General features: G+C 44.5%; 1 protein-coding gene across 4 annotated transcripts in view; it reads left to right on the plus strand.

Annotated features, from left to right (window-relative positions):
- Window positions 1–2,476: 2,476 nt before the first annotated feature.
- Window positions 2,477–18,512, plus strand: part of DCAF4 (DDB1 and CUL4 associated factor 4) — a 30,288-nt gene continuing 14,252 nt past the window's right edge. For 2 of the 4 annotated variants that reach the window (XM_072761937.1, XM_026008535.2), the window contains exons 1-7: window positions 2,627–2,761; window positions 13,081–13,195; window positions 13,850–14,043; window positions 14,261–14,357; window positions 16,622–16,725; window positions 17,155–17,312; window positions 18,021–18,103. In XM_072761937.1, the coding sequence (XP_072618038.1) occupies window positions 14,269–14,357; window positions 16,622–16,725; window positions 17,155–17,312; window positions 18,021–18,103 (434 nt within the window). In that variant the 5' untranslated portion in view covers window positions 2,627–2,761; window positions 13,081–13,195; window positions 13,850–14,043; window positions 14,261–14,268. Of the gene's footprint in view, window positions 2,762–13,080; window positions 13,196–13,849; window positions 14,044–14,260; window positions 14,358–16,621; window positions 16,726–17,154; window positions 17,313–18,020; window positions 18,104–18,512 lie in introns of all 4 variants that reach the window. The other 2 variants (XM_026008534.2, XM_026008533.2) reach the window with 2 other exon arrangements.

Consider the following 18,512-nt stretch of genomic DNA (forward strand, 5'->3'; position numbering starts at 1 on the left):
GTGGAAGGAGCCTCGGTGTCCATCGAAAGATGAATGGATAAAGAAGATGTGGTTTAATCAGGCTCCCGGTGCATGGAGCCTGCTTCTCCCTCCGCCTGTGTCTCTGCCTCTCTCTCTCTCTGTGACTATCATAAATAAATAAAAATTAAAAAAAAAAAAGAAGATGTGGTTTATGTATACAATGGAATATTACTCAGCCATTAGAAATGACAAATACCCACCATTTGCTTCAACGTGGATGGAACTGGAGGGTATTATGCTGAGTGAAGTAAGTCAATTGGAGAAGGACAAACAGTGTATGTTCTCATTCATTTGGGGAATATAAATAATAGTGAAAGGGAATATAAAGGAAGGGAGAAGAAATGTGTGGGAAATATCAGGAAGGGAGACAGAACATAAAGACTCCTAACTCTGGGAAATGAACTGGGGTGGGGGGAGGGGAGGAGGGCGGGGGGGGGGTGAAAGAGTGACGGGCACTGAGGGGGACACTTGACGGGATGAGCACTGGGTGTTATTCTGTATGTTGGTAAAATGAAAACCAATAAAAATTAATTTATTAAAAAAAAAAAAAAAGAATCCATCCCTCAACCTACTGAACCACCTAGGAGCCCCTATTTTTGCTTTTGATGGTAATATGCACCATCCAGATATCCAGCCTTCCTCATAACAGAGGCTGCTTAATCCATGGACATGTAGACCAAGCCGTGAGGTGCTTTATAGTCACCACATCTACTCCTCACTATAACTCTTCAGTACAGATCGTCATCCTCATTTTATCTATGAGGAAGGAAACTGAGGCTCACAGAAGCCAAATGACTCACCCAAGAACAAGTTCCTTTTGTGCCTTGATTTGTACATGTTCTCTAACCTTTTTTTTCTCAGGTGTGCCTGTTGCAGATGGCCGAGGCAGAAGCTGTGCCTGAGCCCCCAGCTGCCGGGCTGCGGCCATTCACTCCGCCTGCCCCAAGCCAACTCCTTCCTGACCTTCTCCAGTGACCCTAGCTCTTCAGTTTACAATCCCCTTTGACTCCTCCCACAAAGTTCATCAAGCCTTGCAGCTCCTCCCTCCTCTGAAGTGTCTCCCATCTACACTCCGGTCCATCCCAACGGCCACCACTCGGCTTCAGTCCTCACTACTTTTCACCGAGTTGCTGCAGTAAGCTCCTATGGAGGCTCCCAGCCGACTTGCACAAGTCTCTCCCACTGTGCTGCCTGGGTGACCGCTCCAAAGTGCAGCTCTAGTCCCGCACTCCCCAACTCTCAGACCTTCCCGGTCTCTTGGCCAGCTCCTACCCCTGACCTTTGACCCAACCTACCCAGCAGGGTTTTGCTTCCAGGACTCCCTCCCATCCAGCCAAAATAAATGCCTCACTATTCCTTGAACAGGCAGGCGGTTTATTCAGCTCAGAATTTCTCTCTGCCTTCTCTTCTGGGCCACTCAAGCTTCACAACGCTGTCCTTTATTCTGACTATACTCACTTCTCATTCCGCTTACCACCTCTCCCCATTCCACACCCTGCATTTGTTTGTAAACTCCTTGAGAGCTTAAATTCTACCTTCTTTATTATTGACTGAAATGCTTTCACACTGAGATACAACTGATAAACCACACAACCTATCTTCTAACCCGTCCAGCCACTCAGAGGTACCTGGGTTAACAAGGCACATGGTGTGCCAGGCCTGGTAGTGGCAACAACCAAGCCCAGCCTATTTGTATAATTTTTTTTTTCTTTCTTTCCTTTTTAACCAACCCCTGCCCCCACCACCACCACCAAGCCTGCCTGTTTGAACCCAGCCAGATCTTCTCACAAAACCATCACTTCTGGCCAAGTGCCCATTGCAAGCTTCCAAAAGTTCTGATAGCTGTCAGCTCATATCTGGAACAGGGACAGCACAAAGAGAACATTCTGGAAATATTAGTCGTACAAACAAACTTTGCCTTGGAGAGAACATCAGGGCATCAGATCAACTTCATGGTTCAAAAGAAGAAATGAAGGCACAAAAAAGAAGAAGAGACTCGTCCTAGGTCATAGAGCAAAGCAGGAAAACAGAACTAGACTTAGAAGTGACCTTCCTTGACGGCCGTCCAGACCACGCTCCTCTGCACCTTGGAGCTATACACACCTAGGGTCAGCAGCCTCGGCTGCTGAGGTCACCTGAGGTCACTGCCCAAGACGTCACCACCTGTTTTTTTCTCCCTCACCTCAGAGACGCCTTTGTCTTTCCCACAGTAACATCTTTCCTCCCCTCGAAATCTCAGCTTTAAATATAGTAGCTCAAAGCAGCAGGAGGACGACTCCCGGCGGGATCAACTGGCTGCGGAAAGCGAAGGTATCCGCTGCTGGGTCGGGTACCACTCCTTCAGAGACACCGCCTCCTCGGAGCTTCCGGGGTCGGAACTCCGCCCCCGGCCCGCCCGGCCCCGCCCGGCCCCGCCCCCAGCGCGCCAGGCCCCGCCCCCGCCGCGCCAGGCCCCGCCCCAGACTCGCCCGCCCACACGCGGCCTCCTCGCCTGGCATGGGAGGAGCCGAGGCTCCAGTCCCGCCCTCCCCCTAAGACCCACCCTATTGGCGTAGACAGCCAGAAGCCGTGTCCAATGAGAAGGAGGGGGCGGCCTCCTAGTCCTATCCGCTGCGACAACACAAAAACGGACGCAACTAACTGGCCGACGCTACAGCGTGGTCTTTCCGGGTTCTCCGTCCACGCGTATCCCGTACGCCGGCCGGCCCCGGGCCTGAGGAGAGCCGCAAAGGACCGTCTGGTGAGTCAGTGTGTGCCGGCAGCGGCGGCCGTTGGCGTCGGCCCGGGGGCTGCCGCTGCTCCCCGCACAGAGCGCGGGGTGGGCTGGGCCGTGAGGGAAGGCCCGAGAAAGGGGCGGGGAGCCGCGGAACACGTGCGACGCCGGCCTGACCGTAGCGTGGGGGGGTGGGGGGCTGGGCCGGCCCCGCGGCGTGGGAGCCCCGCCCGTCCCGTCGGTTGGGTTCTGCGGCCGTAACCGCGGGGGTGGGGGGCACCCCGAGGGGCGTCCTGTTGAGCCCCGTTGCCGAGCGTGGCACCCGGCACCTGCCGGCGTCGGGACCGGGGAGCCTCGGCGGCCGTTTCCCTGCAAGTTGAGGCGGTGAGAACGGCTGCCGCTCCCTGAGCGTGGACCGAGAGCTCGGCGCCGGGCTAAGTGCCTCGCGCGCCTCAGCCAGGGCCCCCCCTGCAGCCTGGGAGGTGGGTACCTCCGTCGGGCGCAGGAGGAGGCCTAGTGAGGTTTCGCTTGTGCGCGCTCCCTGCCGCGCTGGTCGGTGCCGGAGCCCGGGTGCGAACCCGCACGCCGAGCTGCGAGCCGGCGGGAAAGCCGCCTCTACGTACTCGGGCTCTCGGGGTCCCCGAGGCCTCGTCACCCCCCGCCGCCGCCCTCAGCCGCTTTCCCCCAAGGCCGTGGGGGTGGCCTGCGGTCCCCCTCTCTAGACTCGGACAACGGGGAGGAAAGAAATCTGTGAAAACTTCCTGGAGGAAACAAACTTCCAAACACACACACACACACACACACCCGCGAAGTTCTGTTTTAAATAACAATGGAAATTACGGTTGAGGTGGCGTTCTGCGGGTAACCCAGCCCCGGGGCCTGACCGGCAGGGGCGGAATTTCTTTTCCACCACTCTTCGTGTCCTGCTGGGTAAGATACTTAGACCTGGAAGCCTCAGTTTCCTCATTTGTAAAAAATAGTTATTAAAAAAAAAAAAAAAAAAAACTCAAGGTGGGCAAGGCGAGCTCCTTGTAGGGGCCATTTTGTGTTGGGCTTTACAAGCTATTCAGCATTCGCCTTTTCCATATTACAGTCCAGGAGTCTGTGACATCGTAATTACCCTGTTGGGTGTTTTTTTTTTTTTTAGGATGTTTCTCACTTTTATTTTTATTTTTTTTAAGATTTTATTTATTCATGAGAGAAAGAGAGGCAGAGACACAGGCAGAGGGAGAAGCAGGCTCCATGCAGGGAGCCTGACACGGGACTCGATACCAGGTCTCCAGGGTCACGCCCTGAGCTGAAGGCGGTGCTAAACTGCTGAGCCATCCAGGCTGTCCTGTTTCTCACTTTTAAATATTATAGTTAGTAAATCTTTTTTGTTTGTGAGATATAATTCACACACCGTAAAATCCACCGTTTTAAAGGATACAGTTCGGTAGGTTTTGTAGGATATTCACAAAGTTGTGTGACTCTCACCACGATCTTCTTCCAGAACATGTTTATCACCCCAGAAGAAAAACCCTGTGGCCCATGCAATTCAGAGGAACGTTGTTGGGCTCCAGGCCAAATGTTGAGGCCCAGCTGCCAGGGCTCCCAACCTGAGGTCTTAAGTAGAAGAGATGGAGCCTCTTCCCACCCTGAATTTCAGCCCTGGGCTGAAGCAAGGAAAGCCAGAGGCCTGCGGGCTCCCAGCACCCTTGCTAAGCAGACACCCCACCCCCACCCCCAGGCTGCCCCACAACCCTGAGGCATGAGGTAGCAAGGTAGGCATCTTGGGAAAGGGGCAGGGCCAGTTATCCAAGAAACTGGGATGTTCCAACCACAAGCTTCTGGGAGAGCTCTACCAAATCTTGGAGGTTGCAGTGGGAGAACTGTCCCACTGCAAGGCAAAACCACCTTCCTAGGGAGATCCCATAACTGGGCCACTAGAGAGATCCTAGATTTGTGTTTTGTTTTGTTTTGTTTTCTTTTGAAATTGGCTTTCTTTTTTCTTTTTTTTAAGATTTTATTTATTCATGAGAGACACAGAGAGAGAGAGAGAGAGGCAGAGACACAGGCAGAGGGAGAAGCAGGCTCCACGCAGTGATCCTGACATGGGACTCAATCCCAGCTCTCCAGGATCATACCCTGGGCCGAAGGTGGCACTAAACCGCTGAGCTACTGGGGCTGCCCGCCCCCCCTTTTTTTTTAATTCACGAGAGACACAGAGGGAGCGCGAGGCAGAGACACAGGCAGAGGGAAAAGCAGGCTCTGTGCAGGGAACCTGATGTGGGACTCGAACCCGGGACTCCAGGATCCTGCCCTGGGCTAAAGGCAGGCGCTAAACCGCTGAGCCCCCCAGGGAGATCCTTGATTTGAAGCAGGACCTGAAAAACTCCAAAATTTGCCAAACTTCAGGATTATCAAAAAGGCAGAGGTTCATACTTGGAGCCGAAGGAGGTGAACCTTTGAAAGTTCTTAAAACCAAGGTAAAAATGAAATGGGATGACTTCACAACAACCATAATGGCAAGGAATGGACAAGTCTGCAAACCCATCTTATGGGCATGTGGATGGAACCCAGTTAAACAGGCAGCCACAGGGATGCCTGGATGGCTCAGCGGTTGAGCATCTGCCTTCGGCTCAGGGCATAATCCCACGGTCCTGAGATCGAGTCCCACATCGTGCTCCCTGCATGGAGCCTGCTTCTCCCTCTGCCTATGTCTCTGCCTGCCTCTCTCTCTGTCTCTCATGAATAAATAAATAAAATCTTAAAAAAATAAATAAAAAAGAGGCAGCTACAGTGGATGCTATCCAAACAGCTTTCATCTGGAGAAAGCTATTGGCAGTTCTGAGCAAAAAATAAAGGATACCAACACTGTATTTCCATTTTATCACTATTGAAATTCTGTTTCATGGCAAAGCATTAGAGGTATACACAGCTGCCTACCAAGATGTGCCAAAGGTTGGTGAGGAAGATTTATAGGTCTTTCAGAAGCTCTGGGTATCCACTAGATTATCCACCACATGTAGATAACGTTAAGAGTGTTACCCAACAATCCATCTCAGCCAGTAACTCCAGAAACCAACAGGAAAGCTTTGGTGCCCCGTGAGGCCAAGTGCTCTGTCCCCAGGAATACCGAGAGGGCTGGACAAATCAAAAGCATAGCTCCTACCTAGATTTGCCAATACTCTTGCTGAACAAACTTGGATAAACTTCTCTCAAGAGATCTTTCTTTGGAAAAGAAAAACTTAAGTGCCAGCAGCCTGAGGAGGTGGCAGGCTCAAGTCTTGACTGACCTCTAAGCCCGAAAGATGGACACCTAGAGTTTTATAGGGAGATGTACAGAGAGGTACGTGTGAACAAACAGAACATGTGATCACAGGTGGGGGGGGTTATAATGTGTGCGTCATATGATGGTGGGCGGGGAGGTGATGTGTGGGATGTGGTTTTCTAGGCATTCTGTTGCTTTTGGGGCTTTTCTGGCCAAGCAGTTAAAATGTTCTGGTCATTGCAAAACCTCTTTATCAGTGTCTCAAAAAACTATGATAAGAAATAAGAACAATAAGTTTCATTTAGAGCTTGAGTTAGGCAGTCCTGTTTTTCTGGTTTCTGACAAGAACAAATTTAGATTCAGAGTTTTCAGAGATCGCTGTCAGCTAAATGTGTTTCTGGAACAGGACAGGTATCCATCTGTTGACTAAGAAAGAAACAACAAGCAGTTGATTGAAATGTTACAGAAGAAAACTAAATTTTCATATACTCCTTTCCATTTTCATTTTAAAATGACTCAGAATCCAGGATTACAGTAGTACCCCTTATCCAGGGGACACATTCCAAAGCCCCCAGTGGATGCCTAAAACCATGGATAGTAAAAAACTTATGTTTTCTCCTATAAGACATACCTGTGATAAAGTTTAATTTATAAATTAGGCACAATAAGAGATGAACAACAATAACTGGTAATAAAATAGAACAATTACAACAATATACTGTGATACAAGGTATGTGAACGTGGTCTGTCTCAAAATACCTTCGTGTATTGTACTCACCCTTCTGTGATGATGTGAGATGATAAAATGCCTACGTGATGAGACGACATGTAGATGTTGTGACACAGCATTAGGCTGTTACTGATCTCCTGATGATCTGAGGGTACATCCGGAGGAGAATCATCTGCTTCTGGATCTGATGGAGGATAACTGAACCCAGGGAAAGTGAAACTGTGGGTCAAGAGATCTGCTGTACTGAATTGTAAAACTTTATACTGGCTTGCTATGTTAAACCTCAAAATGAAATACTACTGAAAATAGGGGAAGAAAATTTAAGGAAGTTTCTGCTGATGTAAATGAAAGTTTTAAAAAATATATATACCTAGTCATTTTAACCTCTTTGTGATATGTGGTCTTTTTGTATAATCTGCCCCCCCCCCTTTTTTTTTTTAAAGATTATGGATTTCAAAGTGTTTCATATTATTGCACTGCTCCTGGTTGGGAGTGCTACAATAAGTAGATAACAGAAGCCAAAAAAAAAAAAAAAAAATCTACCAATTCAGTTAGTTTCTTTTAGGTCAACTCCAGAAAAGGATCCTACCTAGTTGTTCTGATTTAAAAATTCTATTTCATGGGGTGCCTGGGTGTCTCAGTCACTGAAACATCCAACTCTCCATTTTGGCTCAGGTCATGATCTCACACTTGTGAGTTTGGGCCCTGCATTTGGGTTCAGTCCTGGGCATGGAGCCTGCTTAATAATTCTCTCTCGTCCCTCTGTCCCTCAACCTCCCCCTCTCTTAAAAAAAAAAAATTCTTGGGATCCCTGGGTGGCGCAGCGGTTTAGGGCCTGCCTTTGGCCCAGGGCGCGAGCCTGGAGACCTGGGATCGAATCCCACGTCGGGCCCTCGGTGCATGGAGCCTGCTTCTCCCTCTGCCTATGTCTCTGCCTCTCTCTCTCTCTCTGTGACTATCATAAATAAATTGTTTAAAAAAATTAAAAAAAATTCTTTATCTTGCAGTCTTAAGTAAAAAGACAAGTTTTCTTTTTTTTAAACTTTCACTGAAACATGAAATCTCATCATTTGATCTGTATGTTTACCTTTCAGTGTGTATGTAATCAAACAGAATAAAGGAAATACGAAACTAATATATCAGTATTTTATGAATGCACAGGCATAAATTTTAGTTTAAATAAAAGTCACATTCAACCTAATTCTGATTTTAAAACAAAACTGGCATACTAAAGTATTGTATATGTGACTATTGCTTTTGGTACCAAAGCTTGTTGTAATCTGGTGGCATGTTGCCTGTGAAAACAATGTAACTTGGGATGAGTGGGGAACAGACTTACTCATAACGGAAAAATAGTCTCCCAAGAAGCTTCTTTCAAAAAAAAAAATCTTTGAGGGTGCAGAGATCTTTGTGCCAGTTAGTCACTCCCCATTTTCTGCCTTCTCTTCCCCTACTCTCAGCCCCCTGGAAACCACCTCTTCTTCCCCCTCTCTCCTCCCTGTCTCTCTGTATCTGAACTTGCCTATTCTGGAGATTTCATGTACATTGATTCATAGAATATGTGACCTTTTGTGTCATCCCTTTGTGTCTGGCTACTTTCATTTAGCATAATGTTTTCAAGGTTTGTCCACATTGTAGCAAGCATCAGTACTTCACTCTTTTCATGGTTGAACTCTGTTGTACAGATGTGGCACATTTGGTTTATCCATTCACCAGTCAATGGAAATTTAGGTTTCTACTTTGAGGCAATTAATTATGAATAGTGCTGCTATGAATGGTACCAAATTTTTGTATAGCTCTGTGTTTTCATTTCTGCTGGGTTTTGCTAAGTCATGTAACTGTTGAACCTTTGGAACAACTGCCAGACTTTTTTCCAAACTGGCTGCAGAATTTTGCCTTCCACCAGTAATGTATGAGGTTTCTCTACATCCTCAACCAATACTTGTTATCTGCTTTTTTGATTGTAGCCACCCTGGTAGGTATGAAGTGGTATCTTACTGTGGTTTTGATTTGCATCTACTTAGTGACTAATGATGTTGAACATCATTTCATTTTCTAAGTGGCCATTTGTATGTCTGAAAAAATGTCTTTAATTGTTTTATTATTATTCAGTTGGGTTATTTTTCCTGTTATTTATATATTCTGGATATTAGATCCTTATCAAATATAGAATTTAAAAATAATTTTCTTGGGGTGCTTGGGTAGCTCAGTCAGTTAAGCACCTGACTTGATTTAAGCTCAGGTATGATCATGGGGTAGTGAGACTTAGCCCTGTGTTGGGCTCTATGCTCAGTAGTGAGTCGGCTTGAGATTCTCTCCTTCCCTACCCCCTTCCCCCCATTTGAACACGTGCTCTTGCTCTCAGATAAGTAAGTAAATCTTTAAAAAATATAAAAATAATTTTCCTCCATTTTGTGAGTTGGCTTTTTACTCTTTTTTTTCCCCCTTTTTTAGTAGTGATCATTTGATGTACACAAGTTTTTAATTTGATGAGGTCTATTTTATATTATTTTTTTCTTGTGCTTCAGGCATTCTATCTAAGGAATCATTACTTAATCTATGATCATGATGATTTATATCTTCGTTTTCTTCTAAGAATTTTATGCTTTTAGGGGCATCTGGATGGCACAGTTAAGCATTCAGTTCTTGGTTTCAGCTTGGGTCATGATCTCAGGGTTGTAGGATTGAGCCCCATGTGGGGCTCTGAGCTCAGCATGGAGTTTACTTGGCATTTTCTCCCTCTCCCCCTTCTGATCTTGCATGCGTTCTCTTTCTCCCTAAAATAAATAAATCTTTTTTTTTAAGTTTTATAGTTTTAGATATTAGATCCATTAGAATTAGTTCTTATGTATGATGTGAAGTAGGAATCCAAATTCATTCTTTTGCAGGTGGATATCCAGTTGTCCTAGCAGTTGAAATATTTTACTTTCCCCTCCTGAATAGTCTTGGCATCATTTTCAAAAATCAGTTGAGGGGGGTGCCTGGCTGTTTCCATCAGTAGAGCATGCAGCTCTTAATCTCTGGAACGTGAGTTCAAGTCCTACATTGGGTGTGGAGCCCACTTAAAATTAAAAAAAAAAAAAAAAAAAAAACATAGCTGTGGTGGGTTTATTTTTGGACTCTCAGTTCTACTCCAGTGATCTGTGTTTCTGTCCTTATGCCGCTACCACATTATCTTGATTACTGTATCTTTGTATTAAGTTTTGAAATTGGAAAGTGTGAGTCCTCCAATTTTGCTTTCTCAAGACTTTTTTTTTTTTTTTAACTGTTTTGGACCCCTTGCATTTCCATATGAATTTTAGGATCAGCTGCTCCATTTCTACAAAAACAGCAATTGGAATTTTGATAGGGATTCCATTAAGTCTGTAAATCAATTTGGAGGCCATTTTAAGTTTTATAATTTATGACATAGATATGTTTCCATTTACTTAGGTCCTCTTTAATTTCTTTCATAGTGTTTTATAGTTTCAATGTACAAGTTACCCACTTACCATATTATATGTATTCCTAAGTAATTTATAGTTTTTTTTTGTTTTGTTTTGTTTTTTAGTAATTTATAGTTTTTTGATGTTACTGTAAATGGAATTGTTTTCTTTCATTTCACTTTCAGATTGTATCCTGCAACCTTGTATAACTCATGTATCCTCTCTAATAGTTTTGCTGTTGATTTTTTAGGATTTTCTCTATATAAGATCATGCCAGCTACAAATAGAAGTACTTTTTATTTTCCTGTTTGAGTGCCTTTTATTTCTTTTTCTTGACTAATTGCCGTTGACTAGAACTTCCAGTATAGTGTTGAATGGAAGTGGTGAGAATAGACATCCTTGACTTGTTCCTGATCTTGGGGAGGAAACTTGCACTCTTTGACCATTAAGTGTGATGTTAGCTTTGGGTTTTTTTGTAGATGCCCTTTATCAAGTTGAGGAAGTTACCTTCTATTTCTAGCTTTTAATCATGAGAGGCCATTGGATTTTACCCAATGCCCTTTCTGTATCTATTGAAATAATCATGTGGGGTTTTCCCTTCCATGTATTCTGTTAATATGCTGTATTACGTTGATTGATTTTCCTAAGTTGAATCAATCTTATATTCCTGAGATAAATTCTGCTTGCTCATAATGTATAATCCTTTTTATATGCTCCTGGATTTGGTTTGTTAGCATTTTGTGTGTCTGTGTCATGGATATATTGATAAGTAGTTTTCTTGCGATGTCTTCGGTTTTGGTAATAGGGTAATACTAGCCTCATAAAGTGATTGTGAAGTTGTAATTTTTATAGTCTTTTGGATTATTTTTTAAGATCCATTTCCAACACAAGGCTTGTACATTTATAAGTTACTTGATAAGTATTGCCTAGTCATTTTCCAAAAAGTTAAATCATGTTTGACTTTGTAAATGAAAATGCCTAGAGCAAAAAGGGGCTACCTGGAATTTTAAAGTAGCTGTGAGGTTGTTTTGTTTTTTGTTTAGTTCAGTGAACATTTACTGAGAACAAGTAGGTCATGAGTGCTAGGAACAGAAGGAACAAGGCAGGGTCTTTGCTTAGAGAATTCATGTTATGTTAATCTGAGATGGGACTACAAAGTTTAGTACAGAGTGATAAGGGCAAGCATAATGCATAAAGTGGGTACTGAGAGTGAACTATGTCTGCATTCGGGGAAGACACTCCCCACCCCTGAAATAGGCTTCTTAAAAGTACAAAAAGATACCAGTTCATCCCACTCTAATCCTTTCTGTGTTCAGTCAACTTCTATTTATTATGACCTTTTAAGATGACTTTGGCTTGATCTTGCTTATTAAGTCAGTTAATGCCATCAGCCTTTCCTTGTGTTGCAGTACCTGAACCTGCACTTGTATGAGTTACTGGTTCAGACATATTCCAAAATCAGCGCTCACCAGTTATTTCATTATTTATTATGTCCTTGATTTTGCCACTCCTCTTTGGAGGATAATGGTGTGGGCATGCCATGCTCCTGCCTCCTGATCTGCTTTGACTTACCATTACATGTGTTCTTCACTGTAGTCCTGCATTACTTCACAATGAAAGCAAACTGGCATCCTATGTACAGAATGTGGAATCTAGAGAAATTATTTTTTTATAGAGTTGCTAATAATCTGTCAATAAGGGTTCTTTTTCTAACACTGGCCCTATTTCCCTTCTGCTGCATAGTTCTTCTTAGTTTCTAACTTAACTAGTTAGTAAATACAACTTTATTCTTAAATATAGATTAAGATAATTGATCCTCAGGGAGACCCATGCGTGTGGTGTCTAGGAACCATGAAAGTGGATTGCTTAGGAAAATGAATAAAGTTATTGTACTATAGGACAGGGGTGAGGGCAGCAGTAATATTTACAGAGAAGGGAAATATGGTTAGGTAAAAGAGCAGACAGAGAACTAGGGAGAAATCATGGGCTCTGAACCTGCTGAGTCTGCTGTCACCATAGAAGTAGATAGTGGCAGTACAAGTTGATGCCCAGGAGGGGTATTAGGGGTTAGAGATGAACCTGCATTGGCAGGTGAGATGGTGGTATAAGTGTGAAAAGATCTAGGACAGTAGAAAACAGATACAGGACAGGTGACCCAAGAGAAACCTTTGAAAAGGATGAGTTTGACAAGTAAAAGGAAAACCAAGAGAAATGTTCCCAGAAGCCAAAGGAAGAGTGATGCTTTGTGGCATCACATGTTTTAAAGAGAGACCACTAACTTTGGCAGGTAGGGGGATCATTAGTTAAATGCCTCACAAGAGCATTTTACCAGAAGGGTGAGGGAGGTAGCCTGACTGCAGTGGGTTGAGGAGTGACAGGGAAATAGATGGGATGTCTGCACATAGACCATGTGCTCAGGATATCTTCTTCCTTTTGGGTTGGAGATGGAGCACATAAAAATTAAAAACCTAAGCCTGTTCATAAGCTGAGATATAAGGACAGGGGAAATTGGTTAAGCATACGGGAACAGGTGTCTGTTGAGTCTGAGGAGGAATAAGAGCAACAGCCAGGTGGGATGGGTTTGCCAGGAAAAGGCACAAGGACACCTGTTTCCCCAAGACAAGTGGAAAGACCATTGGAAATATTAAAGGCAGATACTTGTGGAAGAGGAAGGGTAAAGTTGTAATATTCATACCTGGCAACACCTCTTTTCTACATGAGGTGGAGAGCTATGCTAACAAGGAGGGTTGGAAGAAAGTGGAAAGGGAATTTGGGACAGGGATAACACCCTGAGTTGTGGGGAGTGACTCAGACTAGGAATAATTAAAGTAGTTTAATTCATAATTTCCCAGCAGAGAATGAAAATAAGACATTTATGATGGCCCCACCTCAGCATGGCTATATGCTTTGCTTAGTAGTGTTATTAATTCTGGCACAGGACTGGAGAGCGTCTGCTGAAAGTAATCCAAGTTGTGGAATGGCCCAGTAGGGGAGGCAGACTGTCTGAAGCAAGCAAACTGAGGACTTTGTTACAGAATTCACAAAATGTTTGGGTAAGTAAGTACTGGACCAGGAGTCCAGACTTAGGTGTGCTGATGCCAACAAGCATTCCCCATTCAGAAGAAGTTGGAAAATAAAAGCAAATAGTTTTCTAATCTATTCTTTGGTTGCATTCAGTCCTAGAAATGTTCTTCTAATTTTGTGATGGCATTTGAATGTGGTTTAAAAGTATACTGAGTTTAAATAAATAAATAAAAGTATATTCAGTAAGATGTCATCACTGTCTCCTGTGAGTTGGGGCTGGGGAGGGGGGATGTGAATCAGGTGTTAAGAAAGCATGGAACTCACAGCAACTAGTCCGTGTACCACAGTTTGGTCTTTTTAAGAACTCTTAATGTGATTCCCAATGTTGAAACTGGTGGTTAAGAGAGAGATTCAGGCTATACAAGATAAGATTTGAAAAAGCCACTTGAAATATTGTGGCACTATCAGTAAGAAGTGTTTTTATCTCATTCCTTACTTTAAAAAATGCATTTGCACATCTGTCCCTTTAACAGCTTGCATACTTCAGGAAGCTAAACCCTTTATAAAGCACATTGAGAAATCCTACACACTGGCCCTCATTTAACTATGTTCACAGTTTTCCCTGCCCAGTACTGGAATTGTGTAGGAGAAAGTGTTCACTGTCATCTATTCTCTATAAATAGGGATGTCTGTGGACTGAAAGAAAAATTATATGCTCTGGTGTTATCTGGTAAAGAAAAGAAAGAAGAATAACCTAAGAGTTCTCATGCCGGCCTCAACTGCCATCTAATGTAATTGTGAGAATCTGTCATCACCTCACACAGTGACCCAAGGAACCAGAGGTCGGCAGATTGGCAGGCCAGGTATCAACGGTGAGGTAAGAGAAGTGGCTACAGAAGCATGGGCTTTCCTTGATGTCTCCACCTGGAAGCGGCCCTTTGTAGGTGTGGTGTGGTGGCTCTAGTGAGAACCCAAGTTGGGCCATCCTCTTGCCTAGCTCTGAGCATGAAGGAAATATCAAGAAGCAAACAGAAAAGCACATGCATGTGCACACACACACATTTGTATGTGAACTTTCTTTTTTTCTCTCTTAGGAGCAGAAATGTATAAAAACAACTGGCAGAATAGAAGACGTGGGAGAAGGAGCCACCAGCAGAACTCTCGGCTCAGACAGCATGGTCCTGATGAGAGGCAAGTGCTGCTGCCCGGGGCCCCTCTAGCACTGTGGCACCCCTTGGTTGTGTGGGAGTCACCATGGTTCTCACCACAATGCGGGGTCTGAGCTGGGGCCCAAGAAGAGTCTGCATCTCTAACAAGATCCTAGAGGGTGCCGCTGCTGGAAGTCAGCCTGCCTGCCACACTTGGAGTAATGAGGAGATACAGCCACACTCTTCTTTCTTTCCAGAGTGACCATGACCTCTGGCCAGAACACTAGCCAGAAGCTTAGAAGTAAGACATTATCAGGTAGAACTGGAGAGCTGTTTTTCTAGTTTGCAGACTTTTTCCCTCTCTCTCTCTCTTTCTTTTCCTAGCCAATGAAAATAGCTAATTCAGCCCAAGTCCTTAGAAAGGCTAAATATGGGATCCCTGGGTGGCGCAGCGGTTTGGCACCTGCCTTTGACCCAGGGTGCGATCCTGGAGACCCGGGATCGAATCCCACATCGGGCTCCCGGTGCATGGAGCCTGCTTCTCCCTCTGCCTGTGTCTCTGCCTCTCTCTCTCTGTGACTATCATAAATAAATAAAAATTTAAAAAAAAAAAAAAAAAAGAAAGGCTAAATATATAATACTGCATTTAATAAACACAAAAGTGTACAAAATAATACAATGAACATCATATACCCACTACTCAGCTTAGAAAGTTAAACTTAACCTATACTGAGTTGAAGTCCCCGGTGCAAACCTTTTCCACTCTTACTGTTCTTATGGCCAGAAGTCCTATTGGCCCTGAACTATGAAGAGATGTCCTCTCCTGGTGTGAGTGGGTATCTTGGGCCGAGACTAGATTGTATTTCCTTCATGCAGAAGTCTTTGCACCAGAGGAGGACTGCGTGCCAGCAGTCTCAAAACTTCTCCACACTTCAGACCTCCTCCTAACATGGACAGTCAGAAGATGCCCAATACCAAGATGCTTCCTACAACACATGAACCCAAACAGTAATAAAAACCATTAAAATGTTTGACATTGCTTTTGCCTATGTGAATTTGGGCAAATTACTTAATCCTTTTGGCCACTCTTGTACAAAAGAGAAGTATTACTTACGAGGTTTGCAATACTGTATGGAAAGCCCCTGATGGGCTGCCTGGCTCAAAATAGGCCCTTCATAAACAGTGGGCCTCATTAGGAGCAGAATAAATCTATTACTCTTAGGCCAGAGTCGCAGACTTGACCCATGTTATAGAATGATCAGGATGATGCCCAGTGTTTGTATGTTTTGTAAGGAGAACCATGGATATTTTTTGGGCCCCACACCTTTCCACAAGAGTACAACATGTAGCAAAATATGATCTGTGCAAAAAGGAGTCGCAACTCTGCTTTGGCAGAGTCATGTGGAAACACGCTGGACAGCCACCTTCTGGGCTCTGGAAAGAATGGAGCAGCAGTCCTTGGACTAGAAATGTAGACATTTGTCATGACCCTTAATCCTTCCTCCTCTTGCTGCTGGTTACAGATGAGCTGCTTCAGAAAGCTCTGGGCCATAAAAAGGGAGAATGAATAATTTTCTCTGAAACTATGTAGTTAGTATTTACAGACAAAAGAGAAAGTTCTTTCATCTCTTCAGCCTAGTTATTCCATTTGTATTCCTTTGGGGGTTGGGGAGGAAGTTCTTGATTTTGAAGCAGATTTTTTCAGGATTCTAAAATTAGGTGTTTTGCTCTATCATTATATCCTTCAGCCTGTAATTGCCACAGAATCTGCTTGTAGCTTCACAAATCAAGTGTTCAAACCATGGCACTATCCCAGTATTAACTGAGCAAATCACCTCTATGCTCCGACCCCCCAATTTTTCCATCTGTTAGGTGATGTGGCCAAGTAAAATTTAAACCATTTGTACTGCGAAATCCAATAAAGAATAAAATGCACCTGGCCTTGTAACTGCTGTTGAGCTGACAAATGAGCCCAGCTGGTAATATTCTTATTGGCAAAGATTATTCCTCTTTTCATCTGGAAATTTCAAAAAGACCTCACAAAATGCTCAAGTGAGGAGATAAGGAAAGGGAATTACTGTGACACACGTCCTGTTAAGGATAAGGAGCCAAAACTTTGCCTTAACTTTAGTGTGTGTGTAGTAGATAAACTGCTTTCAAGGAGAAGGGAGAGGTCACATCTCCCCAAGTAATCAGAAGGGTCAGAGGGCCATGGAACTGCCTGAATTGACCCCTGCAGGATCCCACAGTCAGAACAACTGGGACTCAAGCCCTTCACTGCAAGTTACTGTGATTGTGTGTCAACAGGTATAACTCAGTGGCAGAGCAAAGCCCACAGGATTCTGGTCCCATCAGCGATGATGAGTCCCCATCGACCTCATCCGGCTCAGCTGGGAGTTCTTCTGTGCCAGGTGAGGCAGTCTGCTGAACAGTAGACATCCTGTGGCTCTGCCTGTGGAAAAGATGAAACCTCGTCCTCGTCATCTGGTTACATCTCTTTGGCCTCTTTTAGCCCTCTGTGTCTTTGCTTGCATGTGGTTATGTTCCATGTATGTCACCAGCCCATTCCTGGCTTGGAGGAAATTCTGGAGCAAATCAAAACACTAAATACCCTGGGTGTGTCAGGAATGGGGATCCTGAGGCTGACGGCTCCTCCCATGAGCATGGGATGGTGACTGACAATGTTAGCCCACCTTCTGCCCCTCAGAACAGATGGGCTCTGTGAGGGGTGGTGTGGACAGGCCCCTGGGTTCCTTCATTTTTTTCCCCCGTGGGTTCCTTCTTAGGTGGGTCAGGGCAGTGTTCTAAGTTGAAGTGGATCTCATTTCTTTTGACTAAAGATCTGCCAGGGTTTTACTTTGACCCCGAAAAGAAACGCTACTTCCGCTTACTCCCCGGACATAACAACTGCAACCCCCTGACAAAGGAGAGCATCCGCCAGAAGGAGATGGAGAGCAAAAGGCTGCAGCTGCTGGAGGAAGAAGACAAACAGAAAAAGGTGGGCTCCACAATCCTAGTGGCCATCCTATCTCCCACTGCTGATGAGAGGTGCCAATTAGACGCCCCCATACCACTTCGCATGATACACTTGAGGGCATGTGGTGTCAAGCTCCCCCCATAGGAATCTGATGAAGGGAATGAGAACAGGCAAGAAATCTCCCACCCACCCCTCTTTCTTAACCTGCAAAATCTCATCAGTGATTCTCACATCTTGTCCTTCCCCAGAGGTATCTTGAGAAGTGGTGTGATACAGTTTCAGTAACGGTATATCCTAAATAGAAAACCAAGGTGTGTGGTTTGGGTATGAGGATTTCCTGCATTCCTTCTGGGGATTAGATGCTAGGATATTTAATTGATTTTTGGGAGCTCCCAGGTCACCAGAGGTCGAATGGAATGCAGACCTGAGTGACCAGTGCTATTCTTACACTCATTAGCAGGGTGGCTTCATCTCCTGACCTGGCTTTCCCAGGTAAATTGATGGGGAGCTTGGTGGGCACCGAGCCAACTTTCCAGCTCACATGTGCTTTCTTGTGATGGACTTTTCCTCTTGCCAAGGAGAGGAGACCATCAGATCTCTGTACACAGTTTCTGCCAACTTGGTATATACAGTTGCTTCTTTGTTACATTCTATGAAACCAAAAGCATTCTCCATTATCCCATAACATAAAACTTTATTGAATCTTTTTTTTTTTTTTTTTTTTTTTAGAAAATAGCCAGAGTAGGCTTTAATGCATCTTCATTGCTACAGAAAAGCAAGCTGGGTTTTCTCAATGTCACCAGTTACTGCCGGTAAGACACAGCCTCATTGTTAAGCTTTCTTCATGGATGTTCTTTTCCTGTTTCTTATTTCCATAGTCCAAGAAGCCAATCAGGATTAGAATACATAACCACTCTGAGGAGTCTTCACAATGATGGAAGGGGCCACAGCCTGCCTTCTGCTAAAATCAGCCCTGAGAAAATCATTTTCCCTTTAGAGCACGGGGAGAAACTCCTGCAGGAGGCCAAGGAGAGAGGAGAAGGGATCCAGACAGAGATCCTGAGCAGAAATTTCTCAAGATGTTCCCTCTATGTTACTCGAAATCATTTTCAGTGTAGTGAAAGGTCCATAACTTCATTCCCATGAGATTTCTGCCTCCTCCCATTCTAATGAATTGTCACCCAAAATAGAGCATTCAGCAGATGTATATATACTGAATTC

Source organism: Vulpes vulpes, chromosome 6, assembly GCF_048418805.1.
Source record: "Vulpes vulpes isolate BD-2025 chromosome 6, VulVul3, whole genome shotgun sequence".
In the NCBI taxonomy this organism is placed as follows: Eukaryota; Metazoa; Chordata; class Mammalia; order Carnivora; family Canidae; genus Vulpes; species Vulpes vulpes.